Source organism: Meleagris gallopavo, chromosome 19 (genome assembly GCF_000146605.3).
Source record: "Meleagris gallopavo isolate NT-WF06-2002-E0010 breed Aviagen turkey brand Nicholas breeding stock chromosome 19, Turkey_5.1, whole genome shotgun sequence".
NCBI lineage: Eukaryota > Metazoa > Chordata > Aves > Galliformes > Phasianidae > Meleagris > Meleagris gallopavo.
This window is the reverse complement of record NC_015029.2, coordinates 6578207-6601840: the sequence shown is the minus strand read 5'-3', so window position 1 is coordinate 6601840 and position 23634 is coordinate 6578207. Positions and strand designations below refer to the sequence as shown.

The 23634-nt window shown below is 45.7% G+C and overlaps 1 protein-coding gene and 1 long non-coding RNA gene across 3 annotated transcripts; one reads left to right on the top strand and one right to left on the bottom strand.

Annotated features, from left to right (window-relative positions):
* Window positions 1-49: 49 nt before the first annotated feature.
* LOC116217292 lies at window positions 50-23620 on the top strand. Of its 2 annotated transcripts, XR_004161667.1 has the most exons (6): window positions 50-1956; window positions 7071-7293; window positions 14169-14339; window positions 16996-17127; window positions 20896-21070; window positions 22417-23620. It is a non-coding gene; the product is annotated as an uncharacterized LOC116217292 (long non-coding RNA). The 2 variants fall into 2 exon arrangements; XR_004161668.1 differs by lacking the exon at window positions 7071-7293.
* GFI1B (growth factor independent 1B transcriptional repressor) lies at window positions 9105-19905 on the bottom strand. The gene is made up of 7 exons (XM_003211289.4): window positions 19568-19905; window positions 15066-15194; window positions 13435-13587; window positions 12728-12990; window positions 12425-12562; window positions 11806-11971; window positions 9105-11425 (listed from the first exon to the last, which is right to left on the bottom strand). Exons 2-7 carry the CDS (start codon window positions 15178-15180, stop codon window positions 11247-11249), a joined length of 1014 nt encoding a protein of 337 aa, XP_003211337.1. The 5' UTR covers window positions 15181-15194; window positions 19568-19905; the 3' UTR covers window positions 9105-11246.
* Window positions 23621-23634: the final 14 nt, after the last annotated feature.

Here is a 23634-nt window from a genome sequence, read left to right as displayed (position 1 = left end):
AGTGCCATTACACAGTTTTTGCTCTGAGTTGTGCTGCATAAGTCCTTGTACATAAATAGGCCAAGGCTAAACCTTGGCTGAGGCAGGCTGGTGTCACAGTGTGGGAGCCCTGCAGGTGTTGCTCCTATGGGACGAAGGCCACCCACGTGTAAGGAAATATCTCAATCTGACAAAACTCAGATAGTGAAAGAAAATCGAACACAATGGCCTGGATTTGGAATCCTGGTGTAATTCAACAGGCCACACCACACTAACAGTATTATACACAGAACTTCACAATCACAAAACCTACGGAGGAGCCAGCAAGTAGGACTGCAGCCGTCTTCTGGGAAGTCAAAGAAAAGGGCTGCATGCAGTCTTCTTCTGCACAGCACACCAGGGCTGAGTGCCCAGCTCAGCTCAGGAACGTGGCACGTACTTTTCTCAGCTTTTCCTCCACCTTCCTATCCACAGGATTGGTGCACACTTTCTTCCAGGTCTGTACAACAGCATCCAGTGGTTTGCTTGGGACTTCTTCATCATCAAAGTTCACAAAGATGGCGTTGCTGGGGCAGAGGACTGGGTTTGCTTTCTGCCTATGGCACACACAGGCATGTGGATTTCATGGGAACATGCAAAAATGAAGTTTGTTTTCCAGATGACTGATGAGCAAGAATCAAGCTGTATGAGCAGTGGGCTTTACTTCGGTCTCAGATCCTCGTGGATTTTGGAATCACGTACTTGTAACCTGTAACTTAAAGACTTTTGTGATACCACCAAGGAAGGGAAATTCCAGTTAAAAAAAACAACACCATCAAAATGGCCAAACTACCTCTAGTTGTCTGATGAAAGAGTTACCCTGTACTACCAGAGAGAAACCCCCCAGGCAATTGATTGCTGATTTATACGAGATGGATTTGTCACACAAAAGGCTGCACGCTGCTGTTTTGTTGCTCCACTGTAACTCCTGAAGTTCAGAAGAGGACAGGGACAATGTAAGATGGAAATGCAGTTTTTAAGATTTTTTTTTTTTTTCCACTAAATGCTAATAAAAGACTGCAGTGAGAAAAACAAAAGCTGTTTCTTGTGGGAGACCTCACAGACTGTTCTTCAGGCATAAGTGACCATGGGCCTGGAGGGAACAGATCCAGTGAATGTGGTCAGAGGAACATATGGCACTGACTTCTCATAGCCTCCACACAGCTCCAGCCCATGGCAGTGGCATCACTCCAAAATCTCACATTGATCTTGCTGAGACTCAGCAGCCTGGGTAGGAGCTCCTGCTGCAGGGTCACCCCCTGCACTGTCCCCTCCTCTGGTTGGGGCTGAGAGGGTCCTGGCCCTAGAAAGGCAAACTTTCTTGTTTCTCATAGTGCTTCCCATCATCAGGTACCCCATACACAGCAGTATGGGACAGCTCTAGCCAGGGGTTTGGTAGTGTGTGTGTATTTGTGTTACAGCTGCTGGTTTTCCTGCTCGTCCCAGCAGTGTAGGCAATAGAATTGTTCATTGAGGTATGGGGCAGAAGCAGAACTGCCAGCCCTAAATGTGCAAGAGTCCTGATCCAGCCTCCCTCTCAACAGTGATGAGCCTCATTTGGATACTGTGATATATATATATATGTGTGTGTGTGTATATATAAAGAATGATTGACTCTGTATTTTCAGCCTGTAGGGTGCAGTGGCACTACATTTTCAAGGCTCTCCCTGCAAACGTCAGGCTTAACAAATGTCTTCATCTCTTGGCTCTGACACTCGAGCTTTAAGTAATACAGCTGATTGTCATTAGACTTGAGAGGAAAGCCTCCAGACCTGTGAGAGCAGGTGGCATAACTGCAAAGGGAAATGCTTTAAAAGGAGACAGATGTGACTTCAATTGTGCATAATTCAGGTGCAGTTAATTCATACAATCATAGAATGGCCTGGGTTGAAAAGGGCCGTAATGATCATTTAGTTTCAGCCTCCCTGCTACTGCTCTGTAAGTACCTAAACTGAAATCCTGTTCCCTTTAGGAGCCCATAGGAAAGGGGCAAGGGGCAAGGAGTGCTTTCTTTTCTTTTCTTTTCTACTATCACAGGTCTGTTTAAGCCCTGGGGAGGGGTTGGCAGATGAGTGGGTATGAGGCAGCTCAGTACTTCATGGTTGCTTTCTTGAAGGTTTTGCTTTACTCTTGCCTTGTCAACTGTTGCCCTGGTGCGCTATGGAGCAGCCCCCTGAAGCAACACGCATCTGCTCTGATTGATGTCTTTTTGAAGACATAATAAGTGGCTTCAGTAGGCTTTATGAACTGTAATTTCACATTGGTGTGAATGTCAGTCCTCCTTACTTAAAGTTCAGTATTGAAATATGTACGCATCCTTCTTCTCTATGTTTTCTGTTATTGTTGCATTTAATCTAGTGGGGGGGTGCATCTCTGCCTCACAAATACTGGAGGGCCCACTAGGTTGAGATGTTCCATAAATGTGACGTGAGTGCTCTGTGAATTGCAAACACTTCTGTTTTTGTTAGAATTTCATGGCATTTCTGGAACGGCGGGCTCTGACTGGAGTATCTCTGCTGAATGCCATTCAGGGAAGCACTACATTTTCTGACCGATCTCTAGCTGTTAAGTGTTTGACAACAGGCTTCTGAGCCATTGAAAATGTAGGTTGTGGTGAACAGAAACTCTTTTTGAAAGTAGTTTGCCTGGTAGAACTTAATTTCAATGTAAAACAGGATGGATTCTTTAGCTCTCAGTGATGCCACAAAGACTCCATATCAGCCCTGTGCAATGCCCAGATCACGGAGGGCGGAATGTGCTTCATTTCCTTTCATGCTGTATTCTCATTTAGCAATATTTTAAGGGGTAAGGACCCCAGAAGACAACTATGTTTTATATTTTTATTGCTACGCTCCATAAAAAGTCTATCAGGCATTTCAGCCCTTATGCCATGCGATTTCACCAGCTTTTATCTCCCTTCTTTGAGCTGCAGCTTTTCCCCGCTCATCTTTGTAATCTGACTTTGTGATTTGTTCATTTGTATGCTTGTTTTTCTCCTCAGAGAAGATTTGCTGAATCATTGGGGAGGAGGCAAGGGTTGTACGTGCAGCTGGTGGGCCACGATAAAGCCGTGGTCACATTCAGCCATCAGGGTTTGCAGATGACAGCCCTTCAGTTGAAGGGTCTGAGTCACATTCCCTTCGGGGCTAAGATTGCTGGGGACTTGGGAACTGAGGAAGTGGGGCTGGGGAGCTAATGCCAATGACTTATTTTTGGGATGCAAAATGAACTATAGATTCTGATAGCTACAATTTTTTTTGTTGCATCTCCTGAAAATTTATAATGATGCTGTGAGAAAGCTTGCAGACGAAGGCTTAATCCTTGCTGACTGTTGTCGGGGGGAATATTTATAAGTGGAAAATTCATATGGGGTAGGAAGATCACAATGCATGGGCCTTGCTTTAATGCTCTGTGCAATTTCAGTGGGATTTTTTTTCATAATGCCAGGTCCCATTCCAACACATGTGCAGCAATTCTACCTTGCTCTTATCTGTTGATCTCAGAGTATGTCTGTGTGGTTATCCTCATTTTGTGGTTGGGAATCCTGAGACAGAGAGAAGGATAGTGACTGGCTTGGATCAGCTGACAGCAGCAAAGACAGGAGAAAAGTCTTTTTTTGTTTGAGTCTCGTGTTCATCACTCTCCGTGATGCCTCAGTATTAAAAAATGGACTTGCAGTTTCTAGATGCTCACACCTAGGTGTCCACTGAGCCAATTGATTTACAGACAAGTCACTACAGGCTGGATCTAAATAAGGCACTGTGGCAGGGATGTGTGAGTGACACAGTGGTTCACCATGTCCATGCCCTCAGGATGGTGTCTTTGAAAGAACAGGAATGCATCATCATCTGACTTCCCTTTCCCCAGCTGAAGCAAGAGATAACTTCTATTATATAAAGAGAAGAAACCAGCAGTCTTGACCACTGCTAAAAATCCCACCAAAGTTCTTAATATAGAAGAGCCTAGGATGTAAGATAAAGTCCCATTGCTTTAAAATTCCTCAAAGAGAAAGTAGAATCAACAATAGGTGGGTTTTTTGATTTTGTTTTTAACTCATAAGCCTTGATGAGAAAGCCTTGAACCTCAGAAGTGCATTGGCCACTGCTAAATGTGGATGTTGTACTTAGGACTTGGTTAAGAACCCTTGATGCACCGAGGAATTAAATGGCCGTGAACAACCTCTCTGCCTGGAGAGCAGTAGACTACAGACTGGAACAGAATCAGCTGAGAGAAACATGGCCTGAGAGCAGTGCAGAAACCACAAGAGTGTGACTCATCCCACGTAACTTCAGATATCTGCATGTACTAGGTTCCCTTTCTGATCAGTGGGAGAACAAGGTGCATTAAGGACAGAACTTCTGTCCTATTTTAGATGCATACTTTAGGAGGAGCTGGATCATGGTGGGGGTGGGGGTGTGTGTGTGTGTGTGTGTGTGTGTGTGTGTGTGTGTGTGTGTGTGTGTGTTACTTGCCATAAAGGGAGCCTTTGAGTGTCTAGCTCATGTAGAAGATATCTTGTCCTACAGTGCTGCTGTCTGCAGCCCTCTATGATATACAAAGTACTCACTTGTAGGCAGGTAGCATGTTCTTCTGGGACAGGCTCAGGGCTTTTACTTGAGCCATCTCTCAGCAAAATTTCCTGATCCACACAGGACCTGAGTCCCCTTTTTCAACCGAAAGACCTGAAGGAGAGCCCAATGCTCTGCATGCAGTCCACTACTATGAGCAGTGACATGGTAACAATACGGTTAGAGGGGCTGTAGGAATGCAGTGTGTCTAAGCTGATGGTCTTACACTATTTCTATCCTGCATGGCACATCCTCAGCAAGGAAACCAAGCAGGAAATGTGCTGTGCAACAATTCTTTTACCCTCTGTCATGACTGAGGTGTGCAGAAAGGGAGTTTGCACAGGCTGTGCTTGTCCAGGGGAGTTCATCCAAACATGGGAGAATCTGCTGTATAGATTTGGGTACTGCTGCGCTAAAGCTAAGTGTGAAAGTTCTGAGCATGCTTTTGCTGCTCAGAAGGGGATGAGAAGGTTTTTCTTCTATTTACTTGTTTGTTTTCTTAAAGGGAAAACAAAACCATGTTTTGTACACTGAAATTTGGTGCCTTAGCGTTAGCCTGAGCTGCTGGAGCTCAAGCTCCAAGCCCAAGGTTTGATGGCAGCCTGTCTGAAGGATCAGCTTGTGCAGTAAGTATCCAAACTTCTGAGTCTGACTCTCCCCTCTGGGCAACGTTCCTAGGAAAGCTTTCCCCTGCACCTTCCCTCAGGCTTCTATGTCCAAATTTGCAACTTTCCTACTGCACTTACCGGTGTTATTTGCATGGACAGGGCTCGTGGCTAGGAGCAGCGGGCTGACAGGCCCTTCCTGCCAATCTGTCTGCTCTTCAGATGAAGTGGTTGGAAAGTGCTCACTCTCCAGTTCCCGCTTTGGCTTAGGCACTCCGATAAGGCTGGGGCTATTCTATCTGACCCCGGGAGCTGTTCCTCCTCCCTAACAGGCCCATTTTGCTGGCTGACAGTTAGCAGCCGGCAGTGCCTGATAAACTTATCAGGCTAAAGCTGAGCCCGGTGCATGCTCAGCTCCTCCCTGGCCTCAGATTTCCCCATTTCTGGGAACTCTTTGCTCTCTGCCTGCCTTGCTGTCTGGTGAGGTGAATGATGATCACCCTTGGGCCACCAGGTCAAAATCAGCCCAAGGGCCAGATTGGAAATGCCTGTATTTTAGGCAGCATCCTCAGAATGAGGAGGGTCAAGTAGGATGTCTGTAGTATCAGTATCCAGCTCTGTCTCTCTCTCTCCTTGAAGTATTATTCACTGATGAAAATGCTACCTGTCTGATTTATCCTTTGTCTTTCCACTTGCTTCGTTTCTCTGCTTTACGTGAAGTTTAAGTTTTAAATTTGGTGTTCTTGTTGTGCTTGGAGGATTTCTTTCTAAGCCACTAACAGAATTGGTTTGCTTTGCTGAAGTAAGTTTCTATCATTCATTATTAGGATCACAGTAGCACTAAGTAGGTTCAAGCTGAGATCAAGGTTTCATTGTGCAAGGCACTGTTAGTAGGAGATAAGGAGGGGCAGTCCTGTGTCTGATTATTTTACCGTTGGGGGGGGAAACAAGTGAAATAGAAGGGAGAAGTGGAATTATCCTCCTTTTGCAGATGGGCTGAAGTTTTCTATGAGCACCTTTCTATGCATAGGGTTCTGAACCAATTTCACAAATCCAGAACTATTGTCTTGCCCAAGGTCAATGCAAAAGATGTGGCAGATCTGGCACCTCAGGTCAGGGTTGTGAGCATAGGATCAGTGTGTGTCCATGGTGACTGTTAGCTGAAATGTGCTGGTTCTGTAATTGCTGCACAGGTCTGCATTTTCTTAGGTCTCATCTACCACAGAAGAACTGACTGATTGAGCTGTCCTGGGATGGTTGGTGTAGCGGTTTGGTGCTTCCCATGTGGACGTGTTGCTCCAGGGCAAAAATGGGAAAACATCTCTGCTTTGTAAGCAGAATAATTGATTTAAAAAATAAAAAAAAAGTTTATGTAGTATTTCCCTATCTGTGGCCAGGCCCTTTTAATGGCAGGCAGGAATGTTTGTCCCATGCAAGGAAACATGCTTATGCAGCTGTTACTGAGAGACTGTGTCATGCTTCCAGGTTTCCACATGTGTTGCTGTTACAGTCAGCAGCACAAAACTACTGGCAGCTGGGAGTACAGCTGCATCCCCTTTGCCTATGACAGGCTGTGCAGCACTGGGGGAATGGCCTGCTGCAAGGACTCTGCTTTTAACCTTTCACAGAAAACGCTCTTGTGTGGTCTAGGATGGGAAACAACTGGACTCAGCAAATAATTTTTTTATCCAATGCAACCCATACTTGTCTGGATCCAAATTCTTCCCCATCCTTTCTCTCATTTCTACTCAGACCTTCTCTAACCTTTGCCAACACATGTGAGAACTTCAGTTTTGCCTTCTCTGTCAGTTAATACAATCTGAAGATAAGCTCCAGAATAATGCCATGCTAACTAGGAGTGCACCTTCTCTTCCTGCAGGTGTCCTGTGGCTGTCTTCATTAGGAAAAGATGCACCCTGTGTCCAGACTTAAATCTACCCTCGATCACAACATTTCTGGGCTGCTCCTCTCGATACCTGAAGGCTGTCTGGAAGACAGAGGCTCACCTCTGCTCAACAGGATTGCTTTGCATGTCCCTCATTTGCTAAACAAAACAGCCCAAAGACTGAGGATTTTCTTTCCCTGGCAATAAAGGAATGAAGGTGTGAAGAGGCCTGGGGAAGTGCAGGGTTTATGGTGGGGCTCAGGGAGAGGCAAAAACAATCGGCTCTTTCTTCAGCCACAAAGATTAGTTGAGATTTTGCTTTTTGTTATCTATTTCCTTGATTGACTGACCAGAATGTTTCAGATGCGAGGGGAGATGGTGGGAAAGGGGTTACTTTCAGAACAGTCAGAACTGGGGAGAATTTGCATTATTGGAGAACAAGACCAGGTGTGTTTGGAGTTGGTGGCACCAACTGCCTGATCCTGACAGGTGCTGAGCATCCTTGAGTGCCTGTTGTGTGAGTTCAGTAGTGAGGATCATGTTGGGTTTGAAGCACTTGGGTAGGACCAGACCTGCTTCTTTACTCTCTCTTTTATGCCCAGGGAGGTGGTGGAGTCACCATCCCTGGAGGTGTTCCTGAACCATGGAGATGTGGCACTGAGGGATGTGGTCAGAGAGCATGGTGGGGATGACTTGGAGTTGGACGTGATGATGCTAGACATCTTTTCCAGTCTTAATGATACTATGATTCTACAATTTTCAGAGCTTCCAGTAGCATGGGTGGAAGCCTGGGGAATGGTGCAGAGTGCAGCTGCCAGCCCCAGAGTATGGGGCTTTCCTTTCAATCTGGAAATGGGGTGCCAAACACTGAACAGCAGGCCAGAGCAGCCCCTGCTCCATGCTCCTGCTTTGGGAGGTCCGTTGCAAGCAGGCTGTGAGGTTACACTGCTGTGTTTGTCACGCTGACTTTGCTGGGGCTGTTCCTCCAGATCTTCCTATCTAGGAATCCTATCTATCCTATCTAGGATCTTCCTGATCTCTCACTGCTGGGCAGATTGGAACTGTTACAGCATTTCTTTTTGCAAAGAACAGCAGGCAGTAAAAACCCAAGGTGAGGGTCCCTCCAGCTTCTTGCTCAAAGGACATCTCTCTTGATCTGAGGAGCTGAGGATCCATGCTTGGTTTTCCTCTGGGCTGTTGACATCCATTGCTCCTTTAAGCATAAGCTAGTGTTATCTGGTGGCCTGAGTCGAAGAGGCTCTTTAGGAAGAAATATATATATATTTTAATTGCTTTAGTGCAAAACTCTGCAAGCTAATTCCTTCTTCCTTCTCAAGCCACCTTCTGACTCTTGTTTTTCTGTCTTGCAAGCATCTTTGCCAGCTGGCCTCCTTCCACAACCTGTGTTTGTGCAGATATGCTCACAGAGCTGATGAGAGTGGGCTAGTCTGCCCACCCCGTCCTGTTGCAGCACAGCATGCTGCCCATGCTCACCCAGCATTTCTTTACTCACTGCCTTTCCATCTCCTGGGGAAGGGTTTGGTTCCCATCAAGTAGATGGGTGAGGCTGGCTCTGCCTGCTCTGGTGTGACTGCTCCTTGGCGATCTTTAGGCTCAGGAACAATGAAGAATGGTGAAAGCTTTACTTCCCAATGTCTAGAGGAAATAAATGAAAATTCTTGGGTGATCCTCTCTTTGCTAGGAGGGAGAGGATCCCAGCCACCTATTCAAGGCTGTGACTTCTCTGTCGCACAGAAATCAGAGGCTGTCTGATCTGTATCTCTGGATACAGTTAGACCTTGTTCTGCAGGCTTAAACCTAGCTGGCTGCTTTGGATTTGAGTGGTTTTGCTGGCAGTCTTGCTATGGTGCTGATCAATGTATACCAGCATTTCCCTCAAAACTGAGGAGCTTCTCGTGAGTCAGAAGCACCTGCTGTCCCCCAGGACGTGGACTGGGTGCTGGTGTGCCTGTTGTTTTGGGGCTGGAGGGTGTTAGCTACAGAGCCGTTCAGATGCTCTTTGTATATCTCTGTTTGCAGATTTGAGGAGGACGAGGGAAATAATAAACACAGTTTGCATTTTTGGCAGCAATTTTAATAAGCTAAAATGGTTTTACCTTATCTGAAATTCATGCATATGTGTCTGGTGTCACAGATAGGGCCTGGGCATTGCTTCCTTCCTGGGAGCCCATACCCTGACCAGGTTCTGGCATGGTAAAATACAGAACAGCTCAGCTTTAACAGGGCAGCAATGCTGTGCTGACACCCCACTCCTTTCCCCTTCTGCTCCCACTGCTGGCACCTCCAGAGCTGAGCACAAGACTTTCTTGAGATGAATGTTTTTAACACAAAGCACCATGTGTTCAGAGCTACTGAGAAGTAACAGGTTTATCAGTTAAATCCCAGCAGGCCTGTACATGTTGTCGCTGTCTGGTGTATTGCAATAAAAATATACATTAGAATAAGTATAAATACATATTTACAGTGTGCAAGGACAAGCCAGGAGTACAGACTCTGTTTTGAGTTGCCAGGCTGTGTATTAATGAGTAACAGCTTAAGCAAAGAACAGGGGCAAGTATGTTTTAAATCTTAGTAAGGAGAATGGCTTTGGATTTACAGCAGTGTAACTGAGGACAGGATCAGAACTCTTTTCTCTGGGCAGTAAATGAATTTTGGGCTTAGACTGCTGCTTCTTTGCCCGTGGGGGCAGCCTTCCTTAATAAGCATTTGGAGTGAGATGGTGAATGCCACAGCCCCTTCTGCAGGCTGCTTCCCATAGGAGTCAGCATACGATGCCATGTGTTCAGGGATGTAGTCATGGAGTGGTCTGTGCCCTGCTGCAGTGCCCCACTCAACAGCAAGCACTTGTCTTTTTAATGCTATAATAATACTTTGTCCTTCCTCTCAAAAACTCAAGGGACTTTACAAGCCTGAACGAATTATTCCTCATCACCAAGAGGTGTGGAGAAATAGAAGTCAGATCCGTGCAGTGACTTGCCAAAGGTTATGTACTGAGAACACAGCAGAGCTTAGAGGAGAGCCAGCTATTTACTTCTTCCAGTGCTTTGCTTCAACCTCTAGACCTGCAAGAAGGAGGAAATACCACTGCTATGTTTGTGTAATATTTGTGAAGTACTCATATCATGCCAGTGTATATGGGTTAGACCACTTCCTCCTGTAAGAGTGGAAGGAAATCATATTTCTCTGGCCCTTGACATCTACATCCATGGTCATTCCTGACCATGCAGTGACACAGAGCTGTCCAGGACAGATTTAAGCCAATAAATCCAGCACATAGTGCAACACTGGGGAACATCCCAGCCTGGATTCTGAGAGCCAGTCTGTCTCACAGGGTACTGAGATACAGAGCTCATTAACTTATCCCCAGTGCTGTGGCATGGCTTTCCCTGGAGTTCATCTGATTGTCACTTGCTTAGGGATCTTTGCTGGAGGGTGTGGATGTGGAATGCATGCAGAGACCCTTGCTATTAGTTAGGGATAGGAGCTATTTTTTTTCCCAATATTTTCCTCCTACTCCAAGCTAAAAATAGGACACGGTTAATTTGTCACTTGATCACAGTAAATGCTCCACTGAAAGAAAATGACTTTAGGTGTCTGTTGCTGGAATTTATGACCTGGGCAAGTCTCTGCAGAAGCCCTGTCCAGGTTAAAAACAACTCACTGAACGCAGTCTATTTGCATGCCCTATCCTTATCTTCCTAACCATCAAAGCAGAACATAGTTACAGCAGCAGCTTGGCACAGATTGTGGCTGCCACTAGTCCAGGTGTTCCCACCTCACTGCTGGTCAGGTCGGTCTGATGGACTGAATTCTGCACGTGGTGTAAATCCAGAGTAATTGTGACCCTGGAGGAATTCCCCTGCATTTACACTTGAGCAGGTGATACCAGATCTGGCCTGATACCTGCTGTAACCAAGAAGTGAGAGCTCCCACAAGTTTCTTTGTCACGTACTGGGGTGTGTAAGGCTCTGGGGTTGCAAGAACACCAAAGCCAATGACATGGCATTGTCACTTCCCAGAAAAGTGCAGGAAGCTATGTGAGCTGAATGAAATGAGAGTCCCCGTGCTGGATGGAAATGCTAGGGAGGGCTGTCTTCCATGAAGCATGCACTGGCAGTGGGACCTCCAGCAGAGACCTGGAGCTATCCCTCACTTGAGACTGTGTTGGGTCTCCCGGTGCCTCCGTAAGTCCACCTTACGTTGGAAGCCCTTGGCACAGAGCTCACAGCTGAAGGGCTTGAAGCCGGTGTGCTTGCGGCTGTGGGTGATGAGGTTGGAGCTCTGGCTGAAGGCTTTGCCACATACCTGGCATTTGTGGGGCTTCTCTCCTGCAGAGCAAAGAAGATGGTAAGAAAGATCTCAAAAGAGAAAAAAATATGCCTGCCAATGTCTGTGCTCTCCTTCAGGAGCAGAGGGGGATTAAAACCAGAGGCAGCCCTCCCCCCCATCTTGGTCCCAGACCCTGTCTGCATCCAGGGCTGGGGGTGAGCATGCTATGGACCAGAGGCTGGACAATGAGTGGCTCCTCATTACACAAAAGATGAGGTGCATCTCAGGGATGCTCAGACTTTTTGCTATCTTACCACATAGAAAAGAATGACTTAGTTTCCAGTCACAGAGAAGCTGGACTGTGTGTGTGTGTATGTGTGTGTGTAGACATGAGGGACTCCAGTTTGTATTTATTCCACGGGAATATTTTGTTTCTCACCAGTGTGGATGTAAGTGTGTTTCTTCATATCTGACTTCTGGTGGAAGCGCTTGCCGCAGTATTGGCAGGGATAGGGCCGTGTGTCGGAATGGATCAGCAGATGTGTGGAGAGGGTGGAGGAGCGCTTGAATGTCTTCCCACACATCTTGCACTCAAAACTTCTTTCCTGGTAGGGAAAGAAAATCATGAGGTGTCAATCAGTGGCTGCAGAACATGTGACAGCTTGAAGAGTGTGGTAGATATGATGAGCAAATCTCCTCAGCTCATGGCTGACGTGCTAATACAAGGAGGATGAAAGGAGGGTTTAGGGAAATAGTTGGCATCTTGTCCTGCACCCTTTAAGAGAAGGTGAGGCACAGGAGAACTAGTAGCAACAGTCCTCCCCATGCAGGACTTTCCCAAGGACAGTCTGAGAGTGGAAAGGTGAGAACTATGATCTGTGGTCTTCATAGCTTCTGTGGCTGGGTGCTGCAGGAAAGCCATTGCGTGTGTAATCTAGGAACCTCCATCATCACAAAAGTCCAAGCACCACTGGGCTCTGGAGGGCAGCTCTCAGGAAGCATGCTACAGACCTGGGAGTGAATGTTGGTGGGCAGCTCTCAGGAAGCATGCTACACACCTGGGAGTGAATGTTGGTGTGCTGCTCCAAGCTTACAGCATGTCCGAAGGTTTTGCCACATACTTCACAAGCGAAAGGCCGGGTCCCGCTGTGAGACCTTCGTACGTGGACCTCCAGGCCATGGGGAGTGGAGAACACCTGAAAAACAAAATGCCATTGATTTTTCCAGGAGGCAGATTTGTTTTCACCTCTGTTTACAATTCTTACTCTTCATTTGATTTTTCCCTCTCTCAGGCTGTGTAAACTGTACCATTCTTAGCTCACTCCAGCCCCAGCTCATGGCTGAGGTTCTCAGCCACACACCTTGTTGCACTTCACACAGTGGTAGGTCTCCATGTCCGAGGAGTACCGCATGCTGTAATCCAGAGGGGGCTCAGCGCTTGGCAGGAGATGGCTTCCATACAGGCTGACCGGGTGCTCCAGGAGGGCTGATTGCATGGTGGAAGACATCTGTCTGTAGCTGTATGGCAGTTGGAAAGCATCCCATGAAAAGCTAGTTTTGTAGAAGGTAGGCGTGCTCGTTGGGCCAGTGCAGTCTTTGACTTGCAGACCTGAGATGGTCATGTCTGAGTTTGTAAAGGAGAGGGAGAAAGTGAGTGTCATACCAATACCAAGTTACCCCCAAGCTAAGTCAAGTCCTGGTGCCCGTATGATGTTTGATTTAGGACTTTGATTTCAATCTGAGGAAATGTTAATGGAGAGGGGATGCTAAAGGATTATTTTCTTGAACAAGTATTGTGGGGACACCCATATCATAGTTACATTAGTTGCTGAGATTTGGAGGCTTGCTTGCTGGGAATCATAACCATATGCTTCAGGGAGATGCTGATCGAAACCAGAATCATAAAGGGAAATACAGGAAGGTCTTAATGAGCTCTGCTTGGGGCAAGTTTGACCATTGGTGTCAAAATAAGAGCAGCTATTTACTGAAAATCTGGACCCAGTCACAGGGGCCCCCTAAGCTTACAAAGCCCTGACTTCTTCTGCAATTCTGGCTTTGGTTAGCAGACCTTGAGCTGAAGGTCCTGGCAGCATCCTGCTCAGGTACGGGACAGGGACACTTTCTTCCTTTGGTTGAAAAGAATCCTTTTCTTGTTTTGGAACCACCCATTCCAGGTCCCGTTTCTTGCCATCCTCTGGTGTCTTGTCTCTGTCTCCTGCAGCTGTAACCACAGTAGTGTCACAGTTAGTTTATGCTAGCCAGTAAGAGAACAGTCAGTGCACTAAGCATGTGAACTCATGCTTGGACACACAAATCACCCACTCAGTTCCCTGAGTTGTTGCAGAGTGGCCCAATCAGCATGGCAGTCAAGGTCTGTCTATTGCTGGCAAAGGGAAATTCTAAGCAGAATGAGATATGCAAGTTAGAGAGGGGCAGGATATGATATGGCACTTGATGCAACATATAGCTACAGCAAATTAACCCTAGGCTGCCACGTTTCTGTAGAATAATTTCCTTATTTAAAACCATTTTCATTTATGAGGGTAACTAACAATCACTAATTTATTAACTTCCCCATCTCTCCCATCAGAGAGTTCAGTAGACAATCAAGTAAGGAAGCTGAGAGGGGAGGTAACTGCTTGTACAGCTGCAAAGGTTGCCAGAGAGCCTTGTGTCCTTCTGCCCACTCACATTTCTCCATCCCCGTCCCAGCCCTTTAAGAGACCAACCAGTGCTTGTTAGATGGTTTATAGTACAAATCTAAAACAGAAGTCTAATACATGTGCCTCATTTCTGCTGCAGACAGCACTGGGCTGCTGAAGGAGAGCATCCACGTGTCATCCAAACCATCTTGTGCACTGCAATTGGCCAAGGGATGATGTGAGGAACTGACACTGGAAAGTTGCCTCCATTCTTCTATCAAGCATATCATAGGGCTGGACTCTAGTTCCACAGCCAGGGCTAGAACAAAGGGTAAGTTGATCCTAGATTTGAATAATGAAAATTTGAATGGTGCCTGAAGGAAGGAGATAATTGTCCCAGCCCTGCTATTGCATGGATGGCTGTGGGAGAGCATGACCAGGAGCAGAGATGGCAGCAGGCATAGGCAGAAGCAGCATTGGTTTGTGTTAATCTGGCATACAGTAGCTGGTCTTTCCTCTGCAGTGCACAGGATTTCTTTCAGTCAGTGTTTGGATTTCACTATTTTCTCATTCTAGTTGTAACCTTCCTTGCAAGTCATCAGGAGGAGGTGGTAACACTGAGGTAGAGAAGATACGGTGAATGGAGGTGGGAGTCAACAACTGGAGCAAGAACAAAAAACAAAAGGCAGAATTCTGTCTAATTCCCACACAGGTAGAGTAGTGGCCATCAGGAACCCTGTGCTTACTCAGGGCTTCCAGTGCTTGCATCTGCCCACAGCTTGCCAGAGTAAGGGATTCTCACTCTGCTGGAGTTATAATAGCAGCAGCCCAACAGGAAACAAAGGAAGGATCTAAATTCATTTCCAGCATGACAATGTGGATTTAGCCAACAGAAAGAGGGTGCACACAGAGGGACCAGTTTGTCCTCAGACTGCCATCCCTGCATGGGAGACCTCAGTAATGCTTTAGCTCATTCATCCAGCTCCCTTAGCTTGCTTACTCAATTATTTATTTGCCTCAGCGTATTCTTACGTGCCTGGTAGATGTACTGACTCACCAGTGAAAGCAGAGGTGAGTGGATCCCATGTGAACATAGGCAGATCATCTTCCACAAAGCGGTGCTGATGATAGGTATGAGCCTTTTTGCTCTTCACCAAAAAGGAACGTGGCATTTTCCATTCACTGCCTGGGCAGAAGCATGGAATAACAGCATGTAAATCCCTGCAGTTTGTGGGGTTATTTCTCCTTGCTCCCACAGCACATCAGCTTTGCATCCAGCAGAGGTGAGAATTAAAGCTCTTCTGCTGGGGTAACAGATAGCCCACCACAAAGGGTCCCCCACCCAGCTGAAGGGATGGGAGTGGTTGCTTGGCTTTAGGTGCTCGATGGGCCTTAAGTCTGGAGAAAACACAGAGCTGTGCTTAAGTTGTTACAGACCAAAAGTGTTCATGTGGCAGGGATACACCAGAACTCAGAATCTCCTTGACATCATTCTCTGTTCTGGCTGACAAAGTCAAGCAGAGGCTGAGCAAAGAGAGGTTACCTTTTGGACCCGACTCAGATATCACAGACCGTTGAAATGATGGGTTAGGAACAAACATAAAGTGCTGAAATTTAATCATACAAAGTTCTCTTGCAATGCATCTGTTATCTTTGCTACCCAGAGCCCAGCCCACCCTGTGCCCGCTCTCCATGGCCAACAACTGTTCTCGTGCAGACAGTGTGACAACAGGCTCAATCCTGCGTATGGCAATATCAGCTGGTGCATTATTTGCATATGTATTTGCATTTTCCCTAGTAATTGTTCAAGATAGCAGCACTAAAAGCAAATCTTGCTATATTTCATATGGAAAGTCAGCAGTAAGTCCTGGCTCTCAACCGATGGGCATTATGTTATTGCTTGGGTTCTTTTTCTCAGGAGCAGTTGAAGCGCGGAGTACTTATTTACTGAAAAAGAACACAGTTTGTTCCTGTTGAGTAGTAATGATGTGAAGTGTCTGCATAAGTTAGGACAGAGCAGTGTGAGCTCTTGGAAACAGCCAGGGATGGAAAAGCTCTTCTCTGGCTCCTCTCTAGGGTTCAGAAGTGTGTGTGCTTACCTCATAGCCCAGTGGTGTTTCATTTAAAGGTCCAAGGGACAGATTTACACCAGATTTATGATGGCAGCTTTGCCTACATTTACACATATAAGGGCACTCATGCAGCAAAGTCTGCTGTGGTCAGGTAGGTTGTGAAGCCCACTGCTGTCTGTAGGAGTCAGGTGCTCACCAGCCCCAGTGCTGCTAGAAATCCCATTACAGCTCCAACTGTCTTTTTAATTCTGGTCCAGGATTCCCGCTTTCATGTATGACTTTAGCCATTTTTTTCTTCTGAAATGACTCACCTGTTTTTATCTTCTTCCGAGAAATGTACATGTGACTTGAGATGAATATGAGAAAACAAGCCAAGAGTGGATGTGTTAATTTAATTTTAGTAAGAGAACAAAATAGTACTGAGAAGGAACCATAAGTATGCACACAGGAGAAGGCATGCTGAAATACATTGCTGTATTTACATTTCTGTAACTCTCCAGTGAGGTTCCTTTAAGTATCATGAAGTGTATTGGCCTGACCTGCATGCAGAAGCATTCAGCTCAATAGCACAGAAGTGCTCTGGGATGGCCACGACCATTGCAGCAGTGCTCTGCCTGGCCATGTGCCTCACATCCTATGGAAATGCTTAGCTCAGCTGGGAGGGTCTCAGTACCCTTGCTCAGCCCCGGGTGGGATGTATGTGCCTGGAGCTGCACTTGACAACACAGACGTGCCCCAAATTAAACTCCTGCCACAAGCCCTTTCTACATGGGATTTCCACTCATGTCAAAGGGATTTTCCCATAGTGGGCAGGACCGTGCCATCTACAATAGAGAGTATTCAGATGTCTAAAGCTTGCTGGTATGCGTTGTCTGCCTGAATGAACCAGTTAATTTTCCTGGGCTTCCCACACAGTGGAGGAAGAGGCTCTGGCAGCAGGTGAAGGACAAAGTGAAAGCGTGTGCTCAGTGCTCCTGGAAGAGCTGCTCTCCCTGCCCACCAGCTGGAACATCCGGAGGCACTCACAGATAAGTTGGATGACTGCAGGTGGGTGGCAAAAACAGCCTTGCTGTGTTTTACTGTAGTATCCATGCACTAAGTATACGAAGGTACTGATTCCAGCCCATCTTTTCAGGTGGCTGTTGAAAGTTGCTGCCTAAGAATCACGAGGGTTTTTCTGGATGTATTTGCCCCAGCATATGCAAAAATTTAGGCCAGTATCTTGGCTGCTGATAAGGGCCTGTACTGAGCAACACACTCTTTAATGCACTACTGAACGTTGCAAAAGGAAGTTACCTTCCCCCACCCCCATTTTGCAGAGAAAACAGGAACTGGGAGCCCGAGCATAGTTAATTAACGACTGCATTGGACTGTCTTTGTGATTCACACAGCCAACTTAGAGGAAAGCTGGGAGCACAGATTGTTAGAGGAAAAAATACTCTCTCTCTCTGAAATTCAAGATTATTAGCAGCAAGTGTTGAGCTGCTACAGACAGCTAACTGCACCTCACAGGGAATGCAGTGCTGCGGACAGCAGGGCCTGCTATGGCTTGAACCATCACTGAAGCTTCCAACAGAATTTAGCTTTGACCTTTTGCTAAAAGCTGGACTTGTCTTTTATGGAGCCTGTTCTTGCCAGCCCCAGTGGCGATGGTTTCTGTCCCTTCTCATAACTGCATGGCAGAGTTCATTGCTTGGGCAGGAGCGTCTTCCCGAGGTGCACGTGGATGGGTTGGGTTCAAGATCCTAATTTGTATCCTAATCCTAAATTGTAAGGGCTCATGTTCCTCTTGAAGCCCCAATTTCCCACCTCAGCACACAGCAACTCACAGTCCCCAAAACCACAGGATTGGCTCCTTTGGTATATTTTAGAAGAAATTGGTATTCTCTCTTCCCTATATGAGGTTATGGGTCTGTTCTGTCAGCAGTTCCTTCAGGGACACAATTAACCCCAAATTACTGTATTTTGGGGGCAAGAACTTGCAGGATTGTGCCATCCTGAATCAGGAACCCAACGTGCAATGTAAGTTCCATTCTGAAGCTGACTCATTTTCCTCGAAATCTTTCTAAATTCAGGTTTCCCATTTTCAAATTTACAATGTAAACTGTAGCTGCAAAGCCCTTTCTCCCATGGTACTCAGAAGGAATACTTAATTTTTAACTTAAAATTGATGCGTGGCTTTATGTAAATTGATGAGAATATAAAGTTTTAGCCTGAAACAGGCTTATTTCCTTCCTACTGCTTAATTTATTTTAAACCTTAATATTGGTTTGTGTTTTTCTTTTTCCTGGCAAAATTAATCTATGAAGAACAGTGTATTTACTGAAAGACTATATTTTTGAAGAAAAAAGCACTAAACATAACCCGTGTGCGATATTTTTAAGAGCCCAAGTAAAATAAAAAGTTTTGTGGACTTCTGACTCTTAAAATATAAAATACTTCAGAATTCCAGTTCTTTACACTGAGATCAAGCCAGGCTTGTAAAATTCATTGTACTTGAGGCAAATAATTTGAATGTGGCTTTTTGAATGGGGAAAAATGCACAGAACGCTTTCCATTCCTGCAGTAAGAATGGGCAGATGGCATTATGCCAGAGCCTGAAAATTACAGTGACCATTTTGTCAAAGATGTAGATGGGGAATCCATGGAGATCTTTATTATCTAGACAAAATGCTAATAATATAATTGCAGTATTTGTCCTTCAGAAAACTCCTTTGCTCCTAGTGATGTTGGGAATGCCACTGGTTTTAGCAAACTGCCTTAAGCTTCCATTTATAGACTTACGTGGCACAGTCTAACACATCCTGTGTCCCTCTGTAGATGCATTTAGTTTGTGGACTTGTAAATAATTTGTTTTCCTGCTTAATGCGTTGAATCAGCCGGGTAAATGTTAGATATTTATAAATACCAAATTCCATATGCTAAAAATTGTTACACTAATTAGCATGGGCTTAGAAAGGATGGAGAGGTGATATAAATTATAGGTTGGAAGCAAAAATTCTCAAAAGGAGAGACTGAGTTCTCACCTAGCAAAATCGGCATCAAAACTTACGCAATTAATCATTTAAGTCAGCAGAAATCTGAATCTAAAAGTCTGTACAAGAGCAATTAAAAGGAAAAATACAGTATATCCTCATTGCTTAAGTACAGAAGTCTACATGTGGAAACTCCTGCTGCACAGAACTTGCTGGGATGCAGGTACCTGAGACCACTGACACATCTTCTGTATTTTATTCTATTATCATTTTCATATGTGCATGTGAGAGTGCAAAATAAGTATATAGTAGGTCACTTTTGTAAAGTTTGGCCATTTGATATAAGTAAAGCTTTATCACAAAGGAATGAATGCTCAACACAACTGACTTAGCGGGGAGCTACGTTACATATTTGCAAACAGAAGCAAAGAATAAGACAAAGGGTATGAAACGTATCAGAGCAACAAGCCAGACAGTGACATTTAAAGTGTTAAAAAGGATAAATAAATCACCTGTTTAGGGTACTCTGCTTTCCTGGATTTGCCTTGATATCTCCCCAGACAAGCCCCCAGCGAGACGTAGTCTTCTCCCCGGGCTCCTTCTTCCACTTTTTCACTTAGTTGCAGCCTGCTGAAATAGATACTTCTCCTTTTTTCTCTCTGTTTTTTGCCCCCGTTCCCCTCCCTGATTTTTCAATCAGATTATTTGTGTCAAAATCTGGCGGTGAAGAAACAGCCAATAGAGAAGCAGAGCTCAGAAAGTATTTGCTTATCAAAACTTCCCAGGACTTTGAAAACTTGAAGAGAATTCACAATGCCCAGCTGCAAACCCTAGAGGCAGCGCCCTTAAATTTCACTTTCTGTAGGAATACTCTTCTGTCATATTGACAAAGAGCACGACATGGGGAAATAATGTACAAAGCAGACATTTCTATGCTTTTTCTTAAAAAATAATAATAAAAAAATTTAAATAGCCCTTAAGAAACCTGTCTTTTCACACACGTTCATCCATGCATCATATCTTTCCCAAACAGACACGCCATCTGTCTCACATACTTCAGTCTCAGCAACAAAACTGTATAGCACATGTGTAAAAATTATTTTATTCCAGGATGGATCTCTCTCCAATTTCCAAGAAAAAAATAATAATAATTTCACAGTAATAACTGAAAAAGATGTTTGTTAATCAGCCTTTATTTTCCTAGATGTGTGTAGGCAGTCTATATGCATTTCAGGCACTGCTCTTATTTATATACAGCTGTATATAAGATATAGACTTAAGACATAAGAAGCACCTTTGTAAAAAGTTCTTCAACTCAAGAGCAATAATAAGAATTTGTATTACTTCTATCGCTTGCTTTCAAAAAAGGTTTGAAAATGGGTTTACAAGTGTGGAACAACTGCCTGTACGGTGGGTGAGAGAAGAGAAAGCACAGCAGGGCAAAATGCCTTTCCTCATCACCTGGTGGCTCTCCAGCACAGGTGAGATGGAAGCTGAAGAGCAGTGATATTCTTTGGAGAATCCTCAGACACAACTCTTGTCTGGGGGGAAAACAAGGAGAGAGCTGAGCTTTCCATAGGCTTGGAGGGGGGAAGAAGTGATTCTTTGATTTCACTTGTTTTCTGATTTCCACTGCAGCGCTGTGCAGCGTTGTGCTACTTGTGCCATTGGTTAACCCCTCCTGCACAGCAAAGATACCTCCTAAGTTTGTAGCTTCAGATGTACAGAAGCACGCAGCCAGCTGCCAAGCACTCAGACTTAGCTGTCAGAGGACTGCCTTTATGTCCTGGACTTTTCAGTGTGTTGTGAGCCTTCAAACACATCTCCCTGTTTCCTACAGCCAGTTGCACTACGTCAGGATTCAGCAAGCTCCATTTTCCTGCTGTAACGCAGGGCAGTGACAGCACCAGGAGCGAGTGGCTTCTTCTCTGCCACGCAAGAGGATCGGCTGCAGGGTGCTGGTGTTCCCCTGCGGAGCAGATGCGGTGCAGAGGAACCTCAGATTCATCGTGGAGGTAATTCTGTGTGTCGCTGGTGGCCCGAGCGCTCCCTGCTGGGACAGCAACAAGTCACAGCTCGTGGCACCGCGCTGCCCCACGGCACCGGACAGGCTGTGCAAAAGGGTTTGCTGAGACTGGGAGATAGGAGCATAGATTTCACCCACGTTGAGAAAGAATCAGATTTTAGTCTTTGCCTGTTTTCACCCATTTACTGAACATAATTAATTCTTGCTGTTTCCAGAAGCAAACGATCCCTTTTCCCTCTCCCTTTTCCCTCTCCCTTTTCCCTCTCCCTTTTCCCTCTCCCTTTTCCCTCTCCCTCCTCCCTCTCCCTTCTCCCTCTCCCTCCCTTTATTTATTTAGCTGTATTTTGCATGAAAGAAACGTTCCCAAAGCATTGTGCTAGCAAGCTGATTTGCATCCTCTTAAACACAGGCATTTGAAGGATTACGTTTCCCACTACAAAAAAAACAAGCACTGTAACAGAAAACCAAGATGTACATTGCAGCTTCGGGGTTTCATGTGAAGACAGTTACAGGAATTAAATAAAATAGGAAAAAAGACAAGCTGCTGAAAGGACTGAGATGTTATTCTATGAAACACTGGAGCTGGCTTCTGCCAGCACCTTGAGCACAGACTTCCCATTGACATGAAGTACAACTGGCTGCTCTTAAACCAGAGATGATAAAACCAAGTCAACCACAGAAACAAAATCCTAGAAAAGACACAACACAATCTAACAAGGTGTACAGTCCAACTTCACCAGCTAGCTGGTTCTAGAGGAGATCCAAATAGCACTGGGCATAGTCCTTTGGAGAAGGAGGATGGCTGCATCTCCTCATTTCAGCAGGCTGTGCAAAAAATCATCTGTATCAGCCAATCTAGCTCCCCAAGTAGCTATCCTCTCACAAAGCACTTATATCACTGAATACAAATTGATCCCTGAGATACTCTGTATTACTATTATTACAGTGCTAGAATGCCTGAAGAGAGATGGGGGACACTGCTGTGTTTGATGAGGGGCTCTCATTCACCCCTTTTTACTTTATTTTATGTCAGGAGTTCCTTTGGAGCAAATAGCTGCAGGACTGGAGCATGGTCAGGAAAGCTGTCACCGTGGCTTCTTGTGATCTTCTGTAAATCTCTTTTTGTGGCTCCTGTTAAACTTATCACCTCTCCTCTTCAATGAAATCATTAGCAAAAGGTGATTTATACAAGCTGATTATACTAGGAAAATAAAACAATGCCAGTGCTGCATTTTAGCCTAGAAGGACCTTTGAGGTGACCCTTTGTGTCAAAATCTCAGTCATATTTTATGTTCTTATTAATCTGGTTTTCCCTTTTCTTTCTTCATATTTCAGGGTCAGCAGACAAAGAGGAGAACCAGAGAGGGCCTGGATTCAGAACCTCGTGCTGGCCCTGACTCACACGGGGGATATACAGTGAGTTCACTTTGCAACTGAAGGCAATTTAATTTTGTGTATTGCTGTGAGTTCTTATTACATGTCACATGCTCTGGTGCATCCTAAGTGAATAGATGATTACGTGCATAACTCAGCAAGAACAAACAGGTTAATTATAGTGCATTACACCCGTTCTAATGGTGTTGTCTTCCCTTTCAAATCTAGCAGCAAACCTCTCCTGTAGCATCCACGCTGTCTATGTCATATTTAACGGTACAGTAATTAAGTCACAGTAAAATAACACAACTAATTGTTCTCAGTTCTTTCCTGAAGCTCATTCTAACTTGAACTCTCTTCTGTGACAAAAGAAATAAATACGTCTGCATAGCAGGAAAAAATACCATCCCTCAGCCCAAGCTGCAGTAAACGTTAACTGCAATGCATGCAGCAGAAGCGGATTAAAAGCTCACACCAAGCAGCTCCACCTCATCCAGAAGCAGAATGACCCATCGCCAGAACAGCACAAAGGAGCTGCCATGTCTACAGCAATGAGAGCTGCAAGAGGGCACAGCTGGTGCTGCAGAAGTTAAAGACTGGCTGTGACTTGTTGCATGGGGCTCTCAGCTGTGTTTTCTTACACCTGGCTTCTCCAATATCTGTAATTCTCTCCTTACAGGTAGAATTGGATCAAACGCTTGCAAACGATTGTTGGTGCATCCCTGCTGAACTCATCCTATGGGGAACGCTGGGACCCCGCTGGGCTGAGGGCTGAAACACGGAGCTGAAGAACCCGTGTGGCATGGGACGGCTGGAGATCCTCTCCTAAGCCAACGTCCTGGCTTCTCCCCTCAGCCTTACTTAACCACAGGGATAAAAAAAAAACCTAAAGAAGAAGGATCTTTGGCTGCTGGTTCAGCGCGTGGCCCAGGCCGGCAACACGGTGCTCGCAACCACAGCTCTGCCGCAAAAGGGCCAAACCAGGCGATCTCAAGCGCAATATCGTTCCTCGGGACGGACCGCGTGCGGTGCGGTGCCGCTCATCGGGCCGTTGTGAGACCGGGCGCAGGCAGCCGGGCAGCGCCGGGCCTTGTTTACCGGCCGCACCCCGCCCCGCCCCCTCACGTGACCGCCGCCTGCGGCTCCGCCCCCAGAATCACGCGACCTCTCGGCAGCCGC